This window comes from Corvus moneduloides, chromosome 4 (genome assembly GCF_009650955.1).
Source record: "Corvus moneduloides isolate bCorMon1 chromosome 4, bCorMon1.pri, whole genome shotgun sequence".
NCBI classification, from domain to species: domain Eukaryota; kingdom Metazoa; phylum Chordata; class Aves; order Passeriformes; family Corvidae; genus Corvus; species Corvus moneduloides.
In genome coordinates this window covers 44976659-44993418 of record NC_045479.1, presented here as the reverse complement: position 1 = coordinate 44993418, position 16760 = coordinate 44976659, and the positions used below count along the sequence as shown (strand labels likewise).

General features: G+C 37.4%; 1 protein-coding gene across 7 annotated transcripts in view; it reads left to right on the top strand.

Moving 5' to 3' along the window:
• The window catches only part of TMEM117 (transmembrane protein 117), a 204677-nt gene that overhangs the window by 85131 nt on the left and 102786 nt on the right, over window positions 1-16760 (top strand). For all 7 annotated transcript variants that reach the window (XM_032106939.1, XM_032106938.1, XM_032106937.1 and 4 more), the window contains one exon: window positions 2262-2361. In XM_032106939.1, the coding sequence (XP_031962830.1) occupies window positions 2262-2361 (100 nt within the window). The remainder of the gene's footprint in view (window positions 1-2261; window positions 2362-16760) is intronic.

The window sequence follows — 16760 nt, the reverse complement described above, 5'->3', positions numbered from 1 at the left end:
TTCTGGGGGTGTTATGCAAGTGTTTGCTTACTGTACACCTGTAATCATGTATAGTGCATATGAGAATGTGTAGTGCCTATAAGAAAAGGTGAGAAGCCTGGGGTTTTGTATGTGTCTCCCACTGATGGAGAAGACTAAGATGTGCTTTGCATTTGAGGGCCATTCCTTAAAAATGACACTTATTGCTGTGCCTTCTTTGTGAATAAGACACCTTCTTAAGGAGTGCAGACTTGATGATTTTCTGCCTTCACAGATGTTACAAAAATGGCATGCCCAAGATGCAGGAGAAAAGGAATTCTATATATTTTCCAGTTAGAAAGCATCCGGGAGAATATATCTGGGAGGGTTGTTCTTGCCTGTTCTCAGTCTTCCTTTGTTACTGCTATTGCCCTCTCTTGGAGACAGAGCATTGCAAAAGGGAGACTTCAGGCTGACCCGATGTAACTGTTCTTGGTTTCTTACACCCTCATTTATAACATGGTCAATTTAGGATACTGATGATCTTATTAACTCCATGGAATGTTATTAAAAATACTTTGGAGGCTTGGAAATTTTTTTTCTCTTTTTTTAAATTTTTTTTTTATTTCCAGCAGAAAATCAGAGCCAGCATTTATGTGCTGTTCTGCAGAAAAAAAAAAAGATGGCATTTTTGTTAGTGACATACCAGCTGAAAGGTCATAATGTGTATAGTGAAAATGGCTGTTACTGTAGGACATTTTTCATGTGTCATGAAACTATTTGATGACGATAGTATTTCTACTCTACAACATATTAAATTGTGTCTAAGAAATTATGCCATGCTGTGCATGGCTTTGTGCTAGCAAGACCTTCCACACTGATCAGTTATTTAGATTTTAACAGAACAGGCCCAGAAAGTGGGATCAGTTTGCACTGATCCAGTTGCAGAGATAGGGTCTGTTATCTCCTAGACATTGCAATATTTGGTATGTAGTAGTGGTAAGATTTGAATAATGGATAGCACAATGTTAAAGGACACTTTTACAAGTAACTGTGTCACTGTGTGCACTCTTAAATAGGCATAACATTACATAAGCAATGTTTACAAGTGTCTTGAAAACAAAGATATCACTTGTAAGATTAAAATATATTTGCCATTCATATTCATTATCATCAATATTAGCTCTGGAGGAGAGTCACCGTTAGGGACCGAGTCTGGAGAGCTGGCCAGATAAACAACACAGACACCAATTCGATTTAAGCATAGTTCTTCCTTTATTGTTCAACTATGCAAGCTTAGATCTACTTTTGCAAAGATTCATACCCAGTCCCTCTAGGACAGTCTCTAATCAGTGAGGGAGCCGACCAGTGTATACCTTGCCAAGGTCTCTCAGGGGTGCCTGCAGCCAGGTGCTTTCCAGGCCTGCCTGCAGCCAGGGGCTGTTCAGGGGCTTTCCCAGCAATCCTGGGTTGTCCAATCTTTCCAGGGGTATCATATGCCCCTGTTCCATAAGGAATCCCTCTACAAGTCACCTCTTGTTGACCACTATAAAAGTTTTTTAGAAAAGGATATCAGTATATTAAAAGGTATGGGTTTTTTTCAGAAAGGTTTTAATCTGGAGCAAGTAACTTTACCTTCTTAATTGTCCTTATAGCATCTTGGTGAACCCGAAGTTAGAAGTCAAATTATCATGTGAAGTTGTAAATCCTATCTGCATCATTTAAGCAGAATGGAAACGCTTCTTTTGGATTTAAGTAAAATATGTCTGTGAAAATAAATTGTAAGAATCTAGAGACAGTGACATCTCACTGAAATTTTGCAAAACTTGCTTATACTGATGTGTTAAAAAATGTGGTTGTATAACTGATAGAGTGAAAAGTTAAGCAGCTCAATTATCTTTTTAAAGATACCTTAAAGATTTTCATTTTTCTTCATGAGGATTTTGCAAAGTCACCGATTCCAAGAATGTTGCAATTTTATTTGTATAAAGGAAGAAGGTAAAAACTGTAAAACATTTTCTACTTCCAGAAGCTTTACATAATCCTAAAGTCTTTGCCAACTGTTATTTTAGCACCTTCAAAAGACACATGGACTTCAAAATCAGATTCACATTGCATTTCTAATTGGAATCGACCTATATGAGTTCAGTTCTATGTCAAGACTCAGATCTAGTAGAAAAGGTTATTATGAAAGAAATGGGAAATCTTTCACAGATAATAATTATTTTTGTCACTAATGCAAGTTCTTTGTAACTACATTCAGCAAATATGTATATCTTACTTTTGTGTTCTTGTTTCCACAGTGCATACATTATAACAGACTTCATGGGCATCAGGAATGAAAATTTTATGAAGGTAGCTGCAGTTGGGACTTGGATGGGAGATTTTGTCACAGCATGGATGGTAAGAAACATAATTGCATTTTAAAAGGAAAGGAATATGTTTGTTGCTTTCAAGAGAAAGAGGAGAGGAGAAGAGAGAAAACTCAATTTCTCTAAGTGTTTCACCCCAGAAAAGTAAAAAGTTAACAAATGCATAATGGCAGGTATATAATTAGCTGACTGTCCAGAAGAGCTTCAGTTAAAATGTATCAGAGTGTTTTTTTTTTTTCTGTGAGTGGGAATTTTGCCATTGAATTCTGCATGGTGGCCCTTCTTTGCTATCAATTAGCATCACAACTTGCCATCTTGTGAAACAGTGACTAACAGCTAAAAATAAATAAGTCTGATGAAAAGAATTAAAAAGAGAAGAAAAATTAAACTGAAAGATGTGATAGAGAACAATGGAGATGAGGGAAAGCAAGCCAGTTACGTGCCAGCTTTTGAAGATAGTCTGATGTGAAACTACCTGATTAAGTTTGTGTCTAATTTAGGACTTGGAAAAATTAAATTTTCACTTGGATTATACTTGCTACAAAGGCTTTCTTCTGAGATATGTGCAAGCCAAAGATCAGCTTAGTAAAAGAGAACCAGAAAATTACAGTTAATTTTTGGGAGCAAAATAAAGCATGTGTGTATTTTAATTGTGCAGAAAAGGCATTACTTAAACACAAAGTGATAAAAAGTGAATTTAATAATTTTTTAAGATTAGTTTTTTATAATTAGTGTAGCTAAGATTTTTAGCAATTGTATTTTAACAATGTCTTCTAGCCTCCATATTTGGAACATACTGTACAACAGACAGAAGGGGGAAAAAATCCATCAAGGAACTTTTCAGGATGTTGTTCAGTATGTGTCAGTGGTTTGTCCAAGACAAACTGTACTCTGTGAAATGGTGGCCATGAAAAGCAAGCACAGAGAAAATAATTTATATATGCTTTACAGTAAGGACATCGCAGAATTGGTGCCTTGACTAATGTTGACAATTAATGTGGACTTCTGAATTGGTAATAAAAGTCATGGGTACTTCTGAATACCTTTAGCTTGCTTTTTTTTCATGGGCTTCCACATCTTTATTCCACTATCAAAGAAGAGATGATGCATAAGCTAAGCTGAATTGAGAGAGATCATATACATAATACATATGTGACTTAGAGCTCTAGTGGTAGATTGCACACAAGTTGTACTGCATTAGGTAATATGGGGTTTTTTCAGTCCCTCTTTTCTCATTTCCACAAAAAAACCCATTATATGCAACACTGTATAAAGCATGGAAATGGTTGATTCAAGAGGCATGAGAATCCCGATTGTTTTCTGTGTACTCAAAGCCCTTTCCGGTCTCTTCAGCAGTGGAGGCACAATTGGATTTTGTCACAGCAAACTCCAGTGGCAGATGAAGTTATCACTGAAGAAGGGGAGAGAGACTAGGAGAAACTACAGAAGTGGTTTGATTAGAGGAGACTGTTTAAATTAGTCTGGTTCTGTTAGCTTTCAGGAAGAGTAGAGAACATGGAATTGGAGGGTCAGTGTATTTTAGGACATGCTTTGATTGCATGAGGAGAATTAAGAGGTGTAGTGATTCATGTTTAGATCTTCAGAGCAAAAGTGAATAGTGATATTGATGCCATGGTGATTTTTTGCCTTTCCTTTTATACTCCTTTTATATACCTTTTTATAACTTTTATATTCTTAGTGGTTTTTTGCCTACATTCTTAGAATTATTTGTCAAGCTAGGAATCTAAATATCTTAGAAGCCTTGTAGTTAGAGATCAGAAAGCCCCAGACCCCAAGGTCCTCTCCAGAACACATTCTGTAAGCTAAGATAGAACCATCCAGGGGAAGGCTCCTTGGGGAGGGGGGCTCACTCAAGCCTCTCATTGGGGAATCTTTGATAGATATGCTAATTAGTAACACCTATAATGTTATACCAGATCTTTTAGAGGTGGGCATTGCAGTGTGCATTTTGGTGCATTTGACCTGGACGTGTGCACCTAAGGATCCTTAAAATAAATGCCAAGGTAAAACCCCTTTTTCCCTTCTAACCGTGTTTGATTCTTGATTTTAAGACCAGGAAAAGGCATCAATATTGCTTCTTCAATGCAAATCTGTTGGCAAAGTATATCAACCAGGCAATGGAAATGACAGTGTTCAAGGGCAGCTGAGCCTGAGAACATCAAACGAAGCTACAATGTCAGGTAGAGAGGTATTAGTAAGAGAGGAGATTGGGCATGCATGCTGGTGCATGGGCATGTGCATTGGTGCAAATCATCCCCCACAGCGTCTGACTTAAGCAATCTATCTTATGCTATATGAACAGAAATTGTTGTGTTATTTATATTTGAATTTGCTTGACTTTATGCTTATAAAGCCCAGCATGGAATTGATGTCAAAGTGATATGAGTCTTCTGCAGTATTATATTTTGTGAAGTTTCGACATCCTGTTTCGAAACAGGAAAGAAAAAACAAACATGTAAAGAAATGTTTGCACATCTTCCCATTCACAACACTGTTTGTATTTTCTAATGTTTATTAAGTTTTTTTAAAGAAACCATCCATCCATAGACTTCAAGGCAGAAGATAAAAACGAAGATGTAGCCTTCACTTCACCGTGTTTGAACTATGGGAGTTAGGATCTTATTCCCTATTTAATTGGAAACTTTGGGGATAAGTAAAAATAAAACAGATGGGATTAAATTGAAAAATGAGTAATCAATAAACAATATATTACCCTAAGACAGTGAGGAGGTGCTTATTAAATCAGGAAAGTGATTGAAATGGGAAAGTATATTTTGGATTGCTGGTTGTTTTGGATTGAAAAGGCAGAAGTAAGTCTTTCTCCTCAACACTTCCTATCTCACTGACTAGTTTGGTGACAGGATCTGACTCAATTTCTAATAAAATCAGTGATATTATTTCCATTGTGTGTAATGAGAATGGGGCCATGCTTTGGGTGTACAGAAGCTTCACCTTTGTCCCTCTGGACAGGAGCGTCTGCTACTAATAAACATCTTTGCTGAAATCTGTAATAGGTGTTAGATGTTCTAAAGTCTGTGAAGAAGGGAATAGGTTCAGTAAACTGGCTGTCTCTAGGCACTTTTCCCTCTTTGAAGCCATGGAAGTATATCTTGCAATCTTGCACCTGCTTTGACATGCCCTCCTGCTCCCATAAAAAGTGAATTGTCCTCATGGAGAATGGTTTTGAGGCAGACACCACAGAGTTTTGCACAGTAGGACACCTTGGAATAAAAGGCTGGATTCCACCCAGACAGGCCTATAAACTAGCAATTATGGCTGCCTTCTGGGAGAGTGCAAGCAGGCTGAGGAAGGAGCTGATTCGAGGGCAGAATCTCTCATGATTAGAGTGGCCTCTCTGTGAAGACGAGCAACCTGCTGCAGCTGTGTTTTTGTGAGGGACACAGTCCTGAGGATGTGTGGCAAGGCACGCTCAGAGGATACCTACAGGAGTGGGTGGCACTGAAGAGAGCAGAGTAGTGTTGGCTTTCAGACTGTCAAAAATGTTGTTCCCTTTTGGTGATGGCTTTTTGGGCTCTACAAGGATTGGCCCTGAGCTGCGAACTATACTCATACCACATGGAGAGCTTTGCTTACCAGCTGCCATTGCCATTTGCATTAAAGACATATTGCTGCCTACAGACCCTACATACATGTGTAAGAGTCAAAACAGTAGTTTAGAAGTTTGTTGTATCTTTCTTAGACCTTGCTTGTTAGGATTATCAGAAGCTGGAGCTGTTATCTTCAGCCAGTGTCTGGTACTGATCTCTATGAATATACCAGGCTGATCCTCCTGACAAGAGATCCTATTCCTATTTACCTTCTGTCTGAATGGTAATTTAGTTGAGATTCTCTTTTCCCATGTTAGTTGCTAGAGAGAACTGGGAACATTTGAGAGATCACTGAACAGCAGAGACTCTGCCTGCTCCTATTATCAGAAACAATGATAAACTCAAGGGATGGTTTAGTATATTATTCATCAAACTAGGGTTTGCCACATATGTACCAGCATATTCTTTTTAATAAGAGAAGCCAGGAATTTTTTCATCACTGTGCTTTATCAGAGTACTTGACACAATGAGTGTGAACTGAATCATTGTAGCAATTCCTGACTGTTCTTTTTGACACCTTTGCTTGATTTCAGTTTGACTTCTCCCTTGTGTGGGACGATGAAGACTTCCAGGACTATTTCTCTTTCATCATCTTAGCAGATGAATTAGTAGGAAGTTAGGAAGTAGTACTTCCAGCATGGTCTGGATGGCAAAGTGATAGATCACTATGGTTCCACTGATCCAGTACTGACGTAGACACATCATATCCACTTGAACAGATGGATATGGAGGTAGAGACCTTCTACCTAAGACTTCTTGTCAGGACATAGTATTGGGATTTCAAAAGGTTAGTACTGAATCTACACCTCCCTTTCCTCAGTAGTGGAACTGGATAATGACTCCCATATACACAAGTTGCCTGGCCTTCTGTGAAGTCTTTTAGTGAAAAGAGTCACTCCATTAGGTGACATTCTGAAATATAACTTGTGGTGGAATGCTGCTCCCCTTGATAAAGCTTATATGACTTTATGCAAGAAGGATTTTCTGTTCTCTGAGATTTTCAGGATTAGCTATAAAAGCTCCAGTTTTTCAGCCCTATAATTCCAGGGGAAAACCTCACACTATTTTGTGTTCTGGCTTTGCTAATTGTGAAAGAAAGAGATTTTGTCCATGTTTTTTTTTTCATTCACGTTTCTCTGCTAAACTTTTTTGTCTTCATCCTCTGGTGAAGAAACTTTCTGTGTTTTCCCATTCTGTGTGATTAACATGTCTTACCCAGGCAGTCCCAGTGTAGCCAGTAAAGGGGCCTGTGGTTGGTTTGTAAAGAATACTCTAAAGGGCTGAAACCTTCCACGGAATTCTTAATACTATTTATATCAATAGCTGACAGGTTTAAGTTGATGGTTACTGCCATGCAAGCACACAGTAAATCTGTAGAGTCCTAAACCAGAATGTTTTCTGTCACATGCACCATACTAGAACTCAGGCTACATCTGAAAAAAAGCCCAGTTTCTCCACCTGGTCAGACCAAAAATCCATCCGGACTAGCATCCTACCTCAAACTGTGACTATAAGCAGAAGGCAACCAGAAGAGTAAAAACAAGCCAATGGTATATGGTAGGGTCTTCTCATGCTCTCTTGAAATGCATTCAATTTTGTGTATATAATGACTCTTGATCTTAGAATTGTTTTGCTCTCTGTGCACCACTTTGCATTCAACTACAAAGAATTTCATCTGCCATTTTATTGTTTAGGGACTTTCTTCTATAAGCACCTTTCCTAATTCCTAACATTCAGCAAGCCATCATCCTTTTTACTGTGCATAAGTTAATATCATTATAAAGCTTTCTCACCTCACTGCTCATCCATTTTCCCAGGTTACTTAGGAATATGACTAATAACTGCATCCCCTGCACAAATCCCTGTGGAACTCTGCTAATGACCTCCCTCCATTGCTAGAGCTGTCTGGCTAACCTACTTACCTTCTGTTCCCTGTCTTTTAATCAGTTATTTATCAACATAAAGACCTTCCCTAAAGCTCTGAATGTTGAGTTTCCATAGAAGCCTGTGACGAGGAATTTTTCAAAAGCCTATTAGAAAATTCAGCTTTGCCTATTTTAAACACATCTCCTTTATCCATGAGTTTTGTTGACCTCATTCAGTAATTCTGTTCTGAAATATCTGCAGTCCTGTTGCTTACAGAGCCAGCCACATAGCTCTACAGCCTCAGATTTCCCCTCTGCTCCTAAAGCGGTATTCTAACAATGTTGGCTGGTCCTGAAAGTGCCGTTTGCAGGAAAGACAAAGTCACAGCTCAGGAGCTGTGAATGTATGAAAGAGTATGGAACCATCTTCATTTGGATTATCAGTGAAAGACAGTGAGCTTATTTTCTCATGTTCATCTTTCCTCATCATTACTTTTCTCTGTCCTTTTTCCTCAACACCTCTTTGTCTTATGGCCTGACATTATTTTGCAGGTGAACAAAAATTAAGCTGTATTTTGTTTTGTATGTTCTTGCATATAGCAGAAGGTTCAGCAGAGCCTGAACATAGCTGTTGATGTTATCCTGAAGCCAGAAATGTCACTGTTTGTGTTAAGACCTATATTATGAGTATGGGCCTGGATTCCATGTTTCAGAGAACATCAACCGTAGATACATAACCTCTCTTTCCTGAAATCTTATGTAGTCTATGAATTTCTTTGGCTGAACAGGGAGGCCCTTAACAAGTTTTTGATACTTTCATAGTTAGATGGAATTGTTGAATCATAATTTTGAGCACATGGACATGTGTCTGCTAAAGTAATTCTTTGAATCTGGGCCCCTCTTGACAGTCTTGCTGAGAAACAGCTTTTTTTTTTGTTCTCTGATGTACAGAGAGTGGACACAATCTAATTGCTGTAGTTTAAGATAGAAGTACTCAACTGCCCCAAATATATTTTCACTTGGTGCTTCATTTGGACATTGTAAATGCTGTTCTGGTGTTTCTTTATAAAATAGAAGCATAATGGTCTAATACACTGTACAGTCTAGGGGGAAGTAACGAAGCCCATGCATTAACGTTAATAAACCCATCACTTGATGTTATTGTCTGGTAGATACCTGGTACCTGTAGAATATACTTTGTGTACTTTCTTCTGTATTAATTTTTGTGATAAGAATAGATGTTTACTTATTGCCATTAAAACATTTTTAATGGCTTGTAATCTCTTGGCAAGAGTTTTAAAAGTATTTGGAGATATTTGCTTTCAACTGTTGCCTCTGTGATCAGGACAAACAACATTTACTTGTAGAATAGCAGAGCAAGCTGTTCAATGATTTTGAAGTGCTTTCCTTGTGTCCATTAAGAGTGAATATTATTCTTGTCCTCTTTTGATGAGATGTAACTATCTATGTCAACATCCTGGAGTAATGAAGGGTTCATTACCACTCTGCAGAAACTAGGTTGATTTACTTCTTTATTTTATTTAATGTCATAATATGTATGTGTTTCCAGGGCATGTTCAGACAAAGTGAGCAACATTGATGCTGCAAATACTATCATATTGCTGAAAATAGCAGACACACAAAATAATTGCAGTAAAAATACATAGAAAATAAAATACTAATGTGACTAAAAAATGAAATTTTCTTTAGTATAGGGAAGGAACCTAGCATAAAATCTATGTTGAATGAAAACATAACATCATTATTAAAAATAATAAAGTTTCTGGGATTTTGTATTCAACTTTTAAACTAAAGTAATAGCCACAAATGTTCACTCTTAAATTTATGTGAGTCTTCAGAAGTAATTCTTTTATCCAGGAAATTCTGTTTAGCAAAGAATAGCGTATAGGTTTATTTGCAAGCAGTGAAGAATCCATTTTGATGCACATTACAAGGTAGTTTAGAGAGTCAGGGTCTTGAATGACTGACACATATTTTAACTCTTGCTTCTGTCAAGGACTGGGCATGACAATTTAGATTATGATCAGTGTCAATCTTCTTGATTGTTTCTATTCCACTGACATATCAAATTATAAAATAAAACTGTAATTGAATTTGCAGCATCTGAAGTGCCGTACAGCTAACGACTCTGCTGTACGTGAGTAGTGGAAATGAAATTGAACTATGAAATATGAACTGGAAGGAGCAAAATGGATGACACCTGTTACCTGACACCTCACTTGCCAGGGTTGCACAGAAATGTGACTAATAACATTATTAGTGGCAACAAGTTTCTTTCATTCAGAGAAGCATGCACAAAGCCAGTTGCCCTTTTTGTGCACCTGTGTATCTTGTTTTGGTTTCCAGTCCTCTTGTTAAGGGCCGGTCCAGTTGCAGAAACATTCTGTAGCTAGTGGTTCTATCTCCAGACGATAACCACAAGTAAATTCATCAGTACAGTGGCAGTTCAAATATATTCAGTCATATGAGACCTGCTAATTTTGTTTTTTCCACTTTCTGGGGCATGAATGTGCTCATATCCTGCTCTGCTTCATGACTGCCACTTAGTTATATAAGGTGGAGTGTGCCTGGTGTCATCTGAGCTCATCCAGTCGTCCCATCAAGTCAGATTGCACTATTATTTATTCATTGATTGATGGTGTTGCCATCTGTTCATATGCTCTAGATTATAATTATCTGCCTTTTCAAGCTTGATCTTTTTTTGTATTCCCCTGTTACTTTGTCATTTCAATTCTGACCAGGCATTGCCAGAGGAGTTACTTCATCCCTGTTTCTCAGCCAGTGAGTTCCTTCAACTCATTGTTACAGCAAGTATCTTTGTTGATAATAATTTTATGGGCTCTATCTTTATGTGTTTAGTATATCTATCAGTAAAATCCTCAGGATTGTTTTTGAAGAAGGCCACAACAAGCTCTACCTCAGAGCTCAAGAGTAAAAAATGCAAACCCCAGAGTTGGGCCCCAAAATATCTACTAGTGTTTCTCCAAAGCAGTTACTGACATCTTTCAATGACAAGCAAATGTAGTAGGAGTTCTTCCAAATAGGTGTGACATTTTCCCAACTTTTTTTTTTTTTAAATTTCAATGCTTATGAACTCATATACATATTTTTGTGACCTTGCACACACTTTTCTGTGCAGTCTGGATCCCTGCCTAAAAATACATGAAGGGTCATATCAAATATTAATAAGAGATATTCTGTTCTCCAAATATTGTAGAAGAAAGATATGGCTCCATCTTCTTCGAAAGACAAGCTGTAAGGGAGAAGATACGTGTTCCTGCAACTCAAATCTTGTCCAATTGATTGGTATTGTAGTGTCAATCAGTCATACAGCTATAAATGAGACTGGGGGTCCTCTATTTTCTCTTCCTCATTTTCATACTCTCCTTTGCTCTTTTTCACGTAGAATGGTATTTGCTTCTTCATGATATTTATGCAGCAGATCTTGATATATCCTGGTTACATGTATTTAGAAACTGAAGTCAGAGTAGCATATAAAGTAACTGTGCAGCAATTCTGCATTCTGACATGATGTACTCCTTAGAAATGGTGTGAATGAGTGGGTGTCAGAAGTGCTGGAGAAGTGGGACTCTAGAAATAACATGTTCTTACTGAAGATCTTTGAGTACAGATGGCAAATGTGTAAACTGTTGGAGTCTCTAAGATGGACACTTCCTCTCTGGAACAGTCTGGTTCTGGATGAGATTTCAGGCACAAACCTTTTTCACTGACTGGGGGAAGAAAATAATTTTCCTTCTGAAACTGAAATTAAAACAATCGCCTCAGTATATCTGCTAAGATATGCAATGAGGAGCTCTATGATAAAATGGGGAGAGATGGTTTAAAAAGTATTAGGAAAGGAGTATTGGACTGACCATGCACATTCAGCTGAAAATCTTTACTGGATTAAATATATGGTGAAGTAAGACCTTCTGTATCCACAGGGAGAGATTAGCAGCAGATGGCACTGGTACACAGCAATGCATTTCTTTAATTCTGAATTTGTTCAGGATCTGAGGGATGAACTATTAGACACTGTGTAAAGGGAAAAAAGAAAATAAGGATGTTCTATTATGAAAAAACATATCACGGCGCTCTTGCCTAAAATAATGTTGAGAATGTTGTGCACAGTCTATTCTTCTCCACAAAGAAGAGTGGAGTTGAAACTGGTAAATTAAGGAAGACACTATTGCTGGTCTTAAATTGCATAATTTTGATGGGTGGGCATTCAGCTGAGAAACTTTATCTCTGATGTTGTTTTATAGCGAAAATGTATTTAGAATATGTCCAGAAAGTAATGGCCTAAACACTCAAGTTACCAGAATATAATTCATTTTGTGTTGAATTATGCCTAAAAATGAAAGATTATTCCCACAACAGCTACAGTACCTTAAAAATTGTATTCCATGTTGTTATAGGTCAACTCAACCCACAATGTATCAGCAGAGTAATTAAGCAAGTGCTTGTGTAACTACAGTGCAGTTAATTTTCCTGTGCAGTACTGCATAATATATGAATTAGTTGTAATATGGTGGGAGAAGCCTTCTCTTAACAAACACACTATGAACCTTGAATTGAATTGATTAAGGAATCCTGAATTGTAAGTGAAATCACTAAATCTATCTTGCATCTATGGAGAAATCTTAGGAACTGTCAGACTTATGATAGTCCAGCCAGAAGGTCATTTTTTTGATATCCATTCTTGTGATTGTGCTCAAGAAAGAATGAAAATCCAGTATATTCAAACACACTTACTACAGAAAAAAATTGGATAGGTTGGCTTCCAAAAGCTCTTTGTTGCCAAAACCCAAGTCCAGCTTGGGTGCAATTCTGCTGATTGTATCAGACTTCATACAGTTGCTTCTTAAAAACTGAGATATTAAAAAGTTTCAATGGATTTGAATTAAAATTCATTATAAAACTTAATTTAACAGAAAGCACTCAGTAAGATGAGTCTAATCTCTTCTTGGTCTCTTTTTATTGTTATTTTACATTACCTGAAGTGGGAACTTGAAGTACTTTTTTTAATGGATAAAGAGATTGTCGAGTTTCACTTAAACTTTTCTAAGTACTTTTAAAACCTCCATTAAAAAGCTATTTTTGTAATTTCTTACAGTACTATGCTTCTCCAAATCACAAAAGAAATCACTGCCTCCTACACTGGCAGTAATAAAAAAGGTTTTGCATTTTGCAGACACCAGGGATTGATCTTTATAGCAACTCATGGAGATACGTATGCTAATATGCCCCTGTTTTACAATAAAGAGCTGAAACAAAGGAAAAGGGACAAGAAAAAAGGGAATTGGTGATGGAGCTGAGACAAGACCCTGCTCTCCTCAAATCTTTGAGGGAAACTATTTTCTCTATCCCCATTGATGACAGCATTCTAAAAGGTAGCTACCTCAGCAAAGATACTGAATAATTTCTTCTATGGAAAATTGCAATGGCATGTATGTGCACCAGAGATACTTCCAAGTTGTGAATACCCTGGACTGTGCTTCCCCTTCCCCTGGCTTCAGCTGTGTATGAACCCAGAGTACATGTTTTTTCTATGATGGCTTGTTCCAAGCTCATTTCTGGCCTGTCTTCTCTTCTGCTTTGTATTTCTTTTATAACTTGTATGTAGCTTGTATAACTCTACCAAAGGGATAAAGCTCATATTAATGTGTGTTTGCTGAGAATCAAGGTACGTATTCCATTTCTCTTAACTTGAAGAGGTTCTTTGCTTAAATTTTTGGCTCATCACATGATGCCACAAAATCAGTTTTACCACCCAACATCCCAATTTTATTGTAAAGAAACAACCTGAGTTATTAGACAACATAATCTACTTCATAATGGACAGAGTCCTGTCAAAAGCATTATCAGAATGAGGACAAATCATATAGTTATGATTACATTGGTGTATTGCTGGCAAAGGTCCAGGACTAGTGCAAGGCACACCTCAAGTTGCAGCACTGAAGTATTAGGCAGGACCATAATTTTCAGACTGCAGACATATTTTGCATGCATTTTTTTAGTATCTCATAGACCTGCAGAACATCCATGGCAGATGAGGAACAAGCTTTATACTTGTATGGCTTTACACTGTGTTTTACTTGGGTCAATACTTCATCCAGAAAATGAAGGTAGGATTTGTGTGATCAGTTAGTGGCTTGGCATCAGAATTGGTAAGATTTACATTTGGACATTTTGATATTTTGTTCTGAGCTGGTTTTCTAAGTTGTCTTAGTGATCAGTGAAGAGAAAAAGGCCTGCTAAGTCACTGGAGTGTGTTTGACATCTAAAACAATGCAAATGAATCACACTGTAAAATCACTTCTTTCTCTCCACTGGTAATAAAGGAATTATAAGGCGACTCGTATTTAGATATTTACATTCAAGGTATTAAGATTTTGTGTTTTATAGGGGGTATAGAAATGTCAGAAATTGTCCCACAAACCAGCAGAGTAAAAACATGTGATGGCTTACTGTTAAATGTCCCTTAGGAATTAAAGAAGGTAAAGGAATACTTCCAGAATGTCAAGGCTTTGCTGACGAAACATTAAAAGAACTTCACATAAAGTCAGAAGTTTATGCAGCAGTGAATAAATTAAACCATAACACAAATAAACCAGCAAGAATCCACATGTAACAGCAATGTGAAATCAAGGATTGTATGGACAGTAATGAGAACAAGCATGTCAGTGTATCCTCTAGAACTTTGAATTTTGCCTTGAAGTTCGCAAAATTGTTAAGAATTGTTATTTAAGTTATCTAAATTTCAAGACTCATTTCAAAGAAGGTCTCGGGCATTAACAGATAAAATCTTTTGTGCTTGTGTGTGTTCCTGAAAGGCAGCCTTTTTGTATTCTGTTGTTACTGATACAAAACAGCCTTAATCTTTGTAGGACAATTGAAGACAAACATTTATGGCTAGGCTGATCTGTGGTCAAAACTTTGGCTCATTGATTTCCCCTGAATTTCCTGTCCTGTGGCGATTTCCATGTATATTCTTACTGGCGTGACCAAAGCCAGACGGGGCCTGTATCATGTACAAAGTTTGTTCATGCTTTGCTAACCTACTATTTTTATTGATTTAACCTATTTACAAGGTTATCTTATCCTAACTGGTAGATGAAGGACTGTTAAACGAGTTGGGGTAGCACAAAGGGCCTGCATCAGCCACATGATACTCAAAGCCAGATACTTGGGAGTGATTTCAGAGCAGCTGCCAACACTGGCATCTGTGAGGTTGTGTCTCTGACTTCTCATCTGGTCAACTCTATGCCTTCCTTCTCCTTTGGAAAGGCATTGAGATATGGAGTTGGAAACGTGGTATGGTGAGACCTCCAAGCCATTCTAACGTTACATGCTGCTGCTCTGTTGGGCTATTGAAAACTATTTAGCACTCAGTGGAATGAACCCTTGCATTGCAAAGATGAAATCTGAATTACTAAGAAGTATTACAAAAATCCAGTTATTTTACAGGGAAGGTACTGAGAAGTTATCTGTAATGTGGGGTTTGTATTAAAAGCTCTGAAATCCAGCCATTGAATGATGCTGTCTCTACTTGTTACCTCAGAAATCAGCTTTTTTTTTTTTTTTTTTTAACTCATTGCTTGTCATTTATTTCAAAATATAGCTGCTAAAAATGATTATCTTTTTCTATTCTTATTTCTATGTGTCAGTATTCTGGGGTATTCTGAGTGGTCCCCAAGTATCTTTTATTTCTGGTTCTGCCTGTCTCTCTTCCTGCTGTCATCCTTTCTTCACATCACACAATATCTTAAACTCCTCATATTTCCTTCTGTCTTGTCATTTGTTCATTCTGAGTCTCTTGCCCAATATTTTAACACTGAACAGCCTCGCAATACACATTAAACTTCAGTTCTTTCACATGGAATTAAAATTCTGACCACTTATTAATGATGACTTCATCTATCTATTCATCATTCTATCTTCTGTGTTTCATTTTTTGACACCTCTGTGATGTAAAAAAGGCACTGACTGTCTTTCATTGGCTGTTTGTGTGGGTTTTTTGCAAACTGCACAATGCTGTGCTGCAATGATAAACATTAGTGCAGATTGAATTTTTTAGCATTAGCACAATTGCTTCACTCTCCTCTTGTATCATGGGCAATGGAGTAAGTCCTGCACACCCCCCATGCTTGCTGTTTTCTTGTTGCAATGATGTAGTCTGTTTTAATGCTCAGAGGGGACATGTACAAGCTTACAGCTCGCACTGGCACCAAGGACAGTGCTGGCTGTGCAGTCCTGATGCATATTCTCTGATCTCTACATGCTCCTCTTCAGCCCAGGAGAGACCTCTCTGTCAAATGTGTCAATATTATGTAGAAGGCTGAATCCCTTTTACTGAGGTTTTAAACAAAGTGACCCACAAAACTACACAAAAGAAACTGAAATTAGGAGATTGATAGGAATACAGCAGGGGCATGACCACAGCAATCTGCTAGCCAGTTCTAATGGCTATAATTTCATAACACTATTAAAGGAATTTGCAGGAGACAGAGTAGGCTGAATTTAGCCTAGCTGTAACTTTTATCTATACAGAGTTGCATGAGGCGAGCCTTGGTGAAAGTGGTCCTCTCTCTGCAGTTAAACTACATCTTTACACCTGCTCTTAGTAATGAAGCACAGATGCTGATGACATGCATTCACTGCAACATGGTAAGACTCATCAGAGAAAACTCAAATTGGCATTAGAAATTGTGATTCATTAAATAAAATTAATTGATAAAAACAGAATGCATTTGAGAATTAAGTGTACAATTGAAGCAAATGATCATTTCATTTTTGGAAGAGGAGTAGATTGAATAGCTTGTATTTAAATGAAAATAAATTCTAAAACTTAGTAGTAGCAGAGTAAAGATGTACTCTCTTCACTGCATTAACTTGTTGACAGTCCATTAATG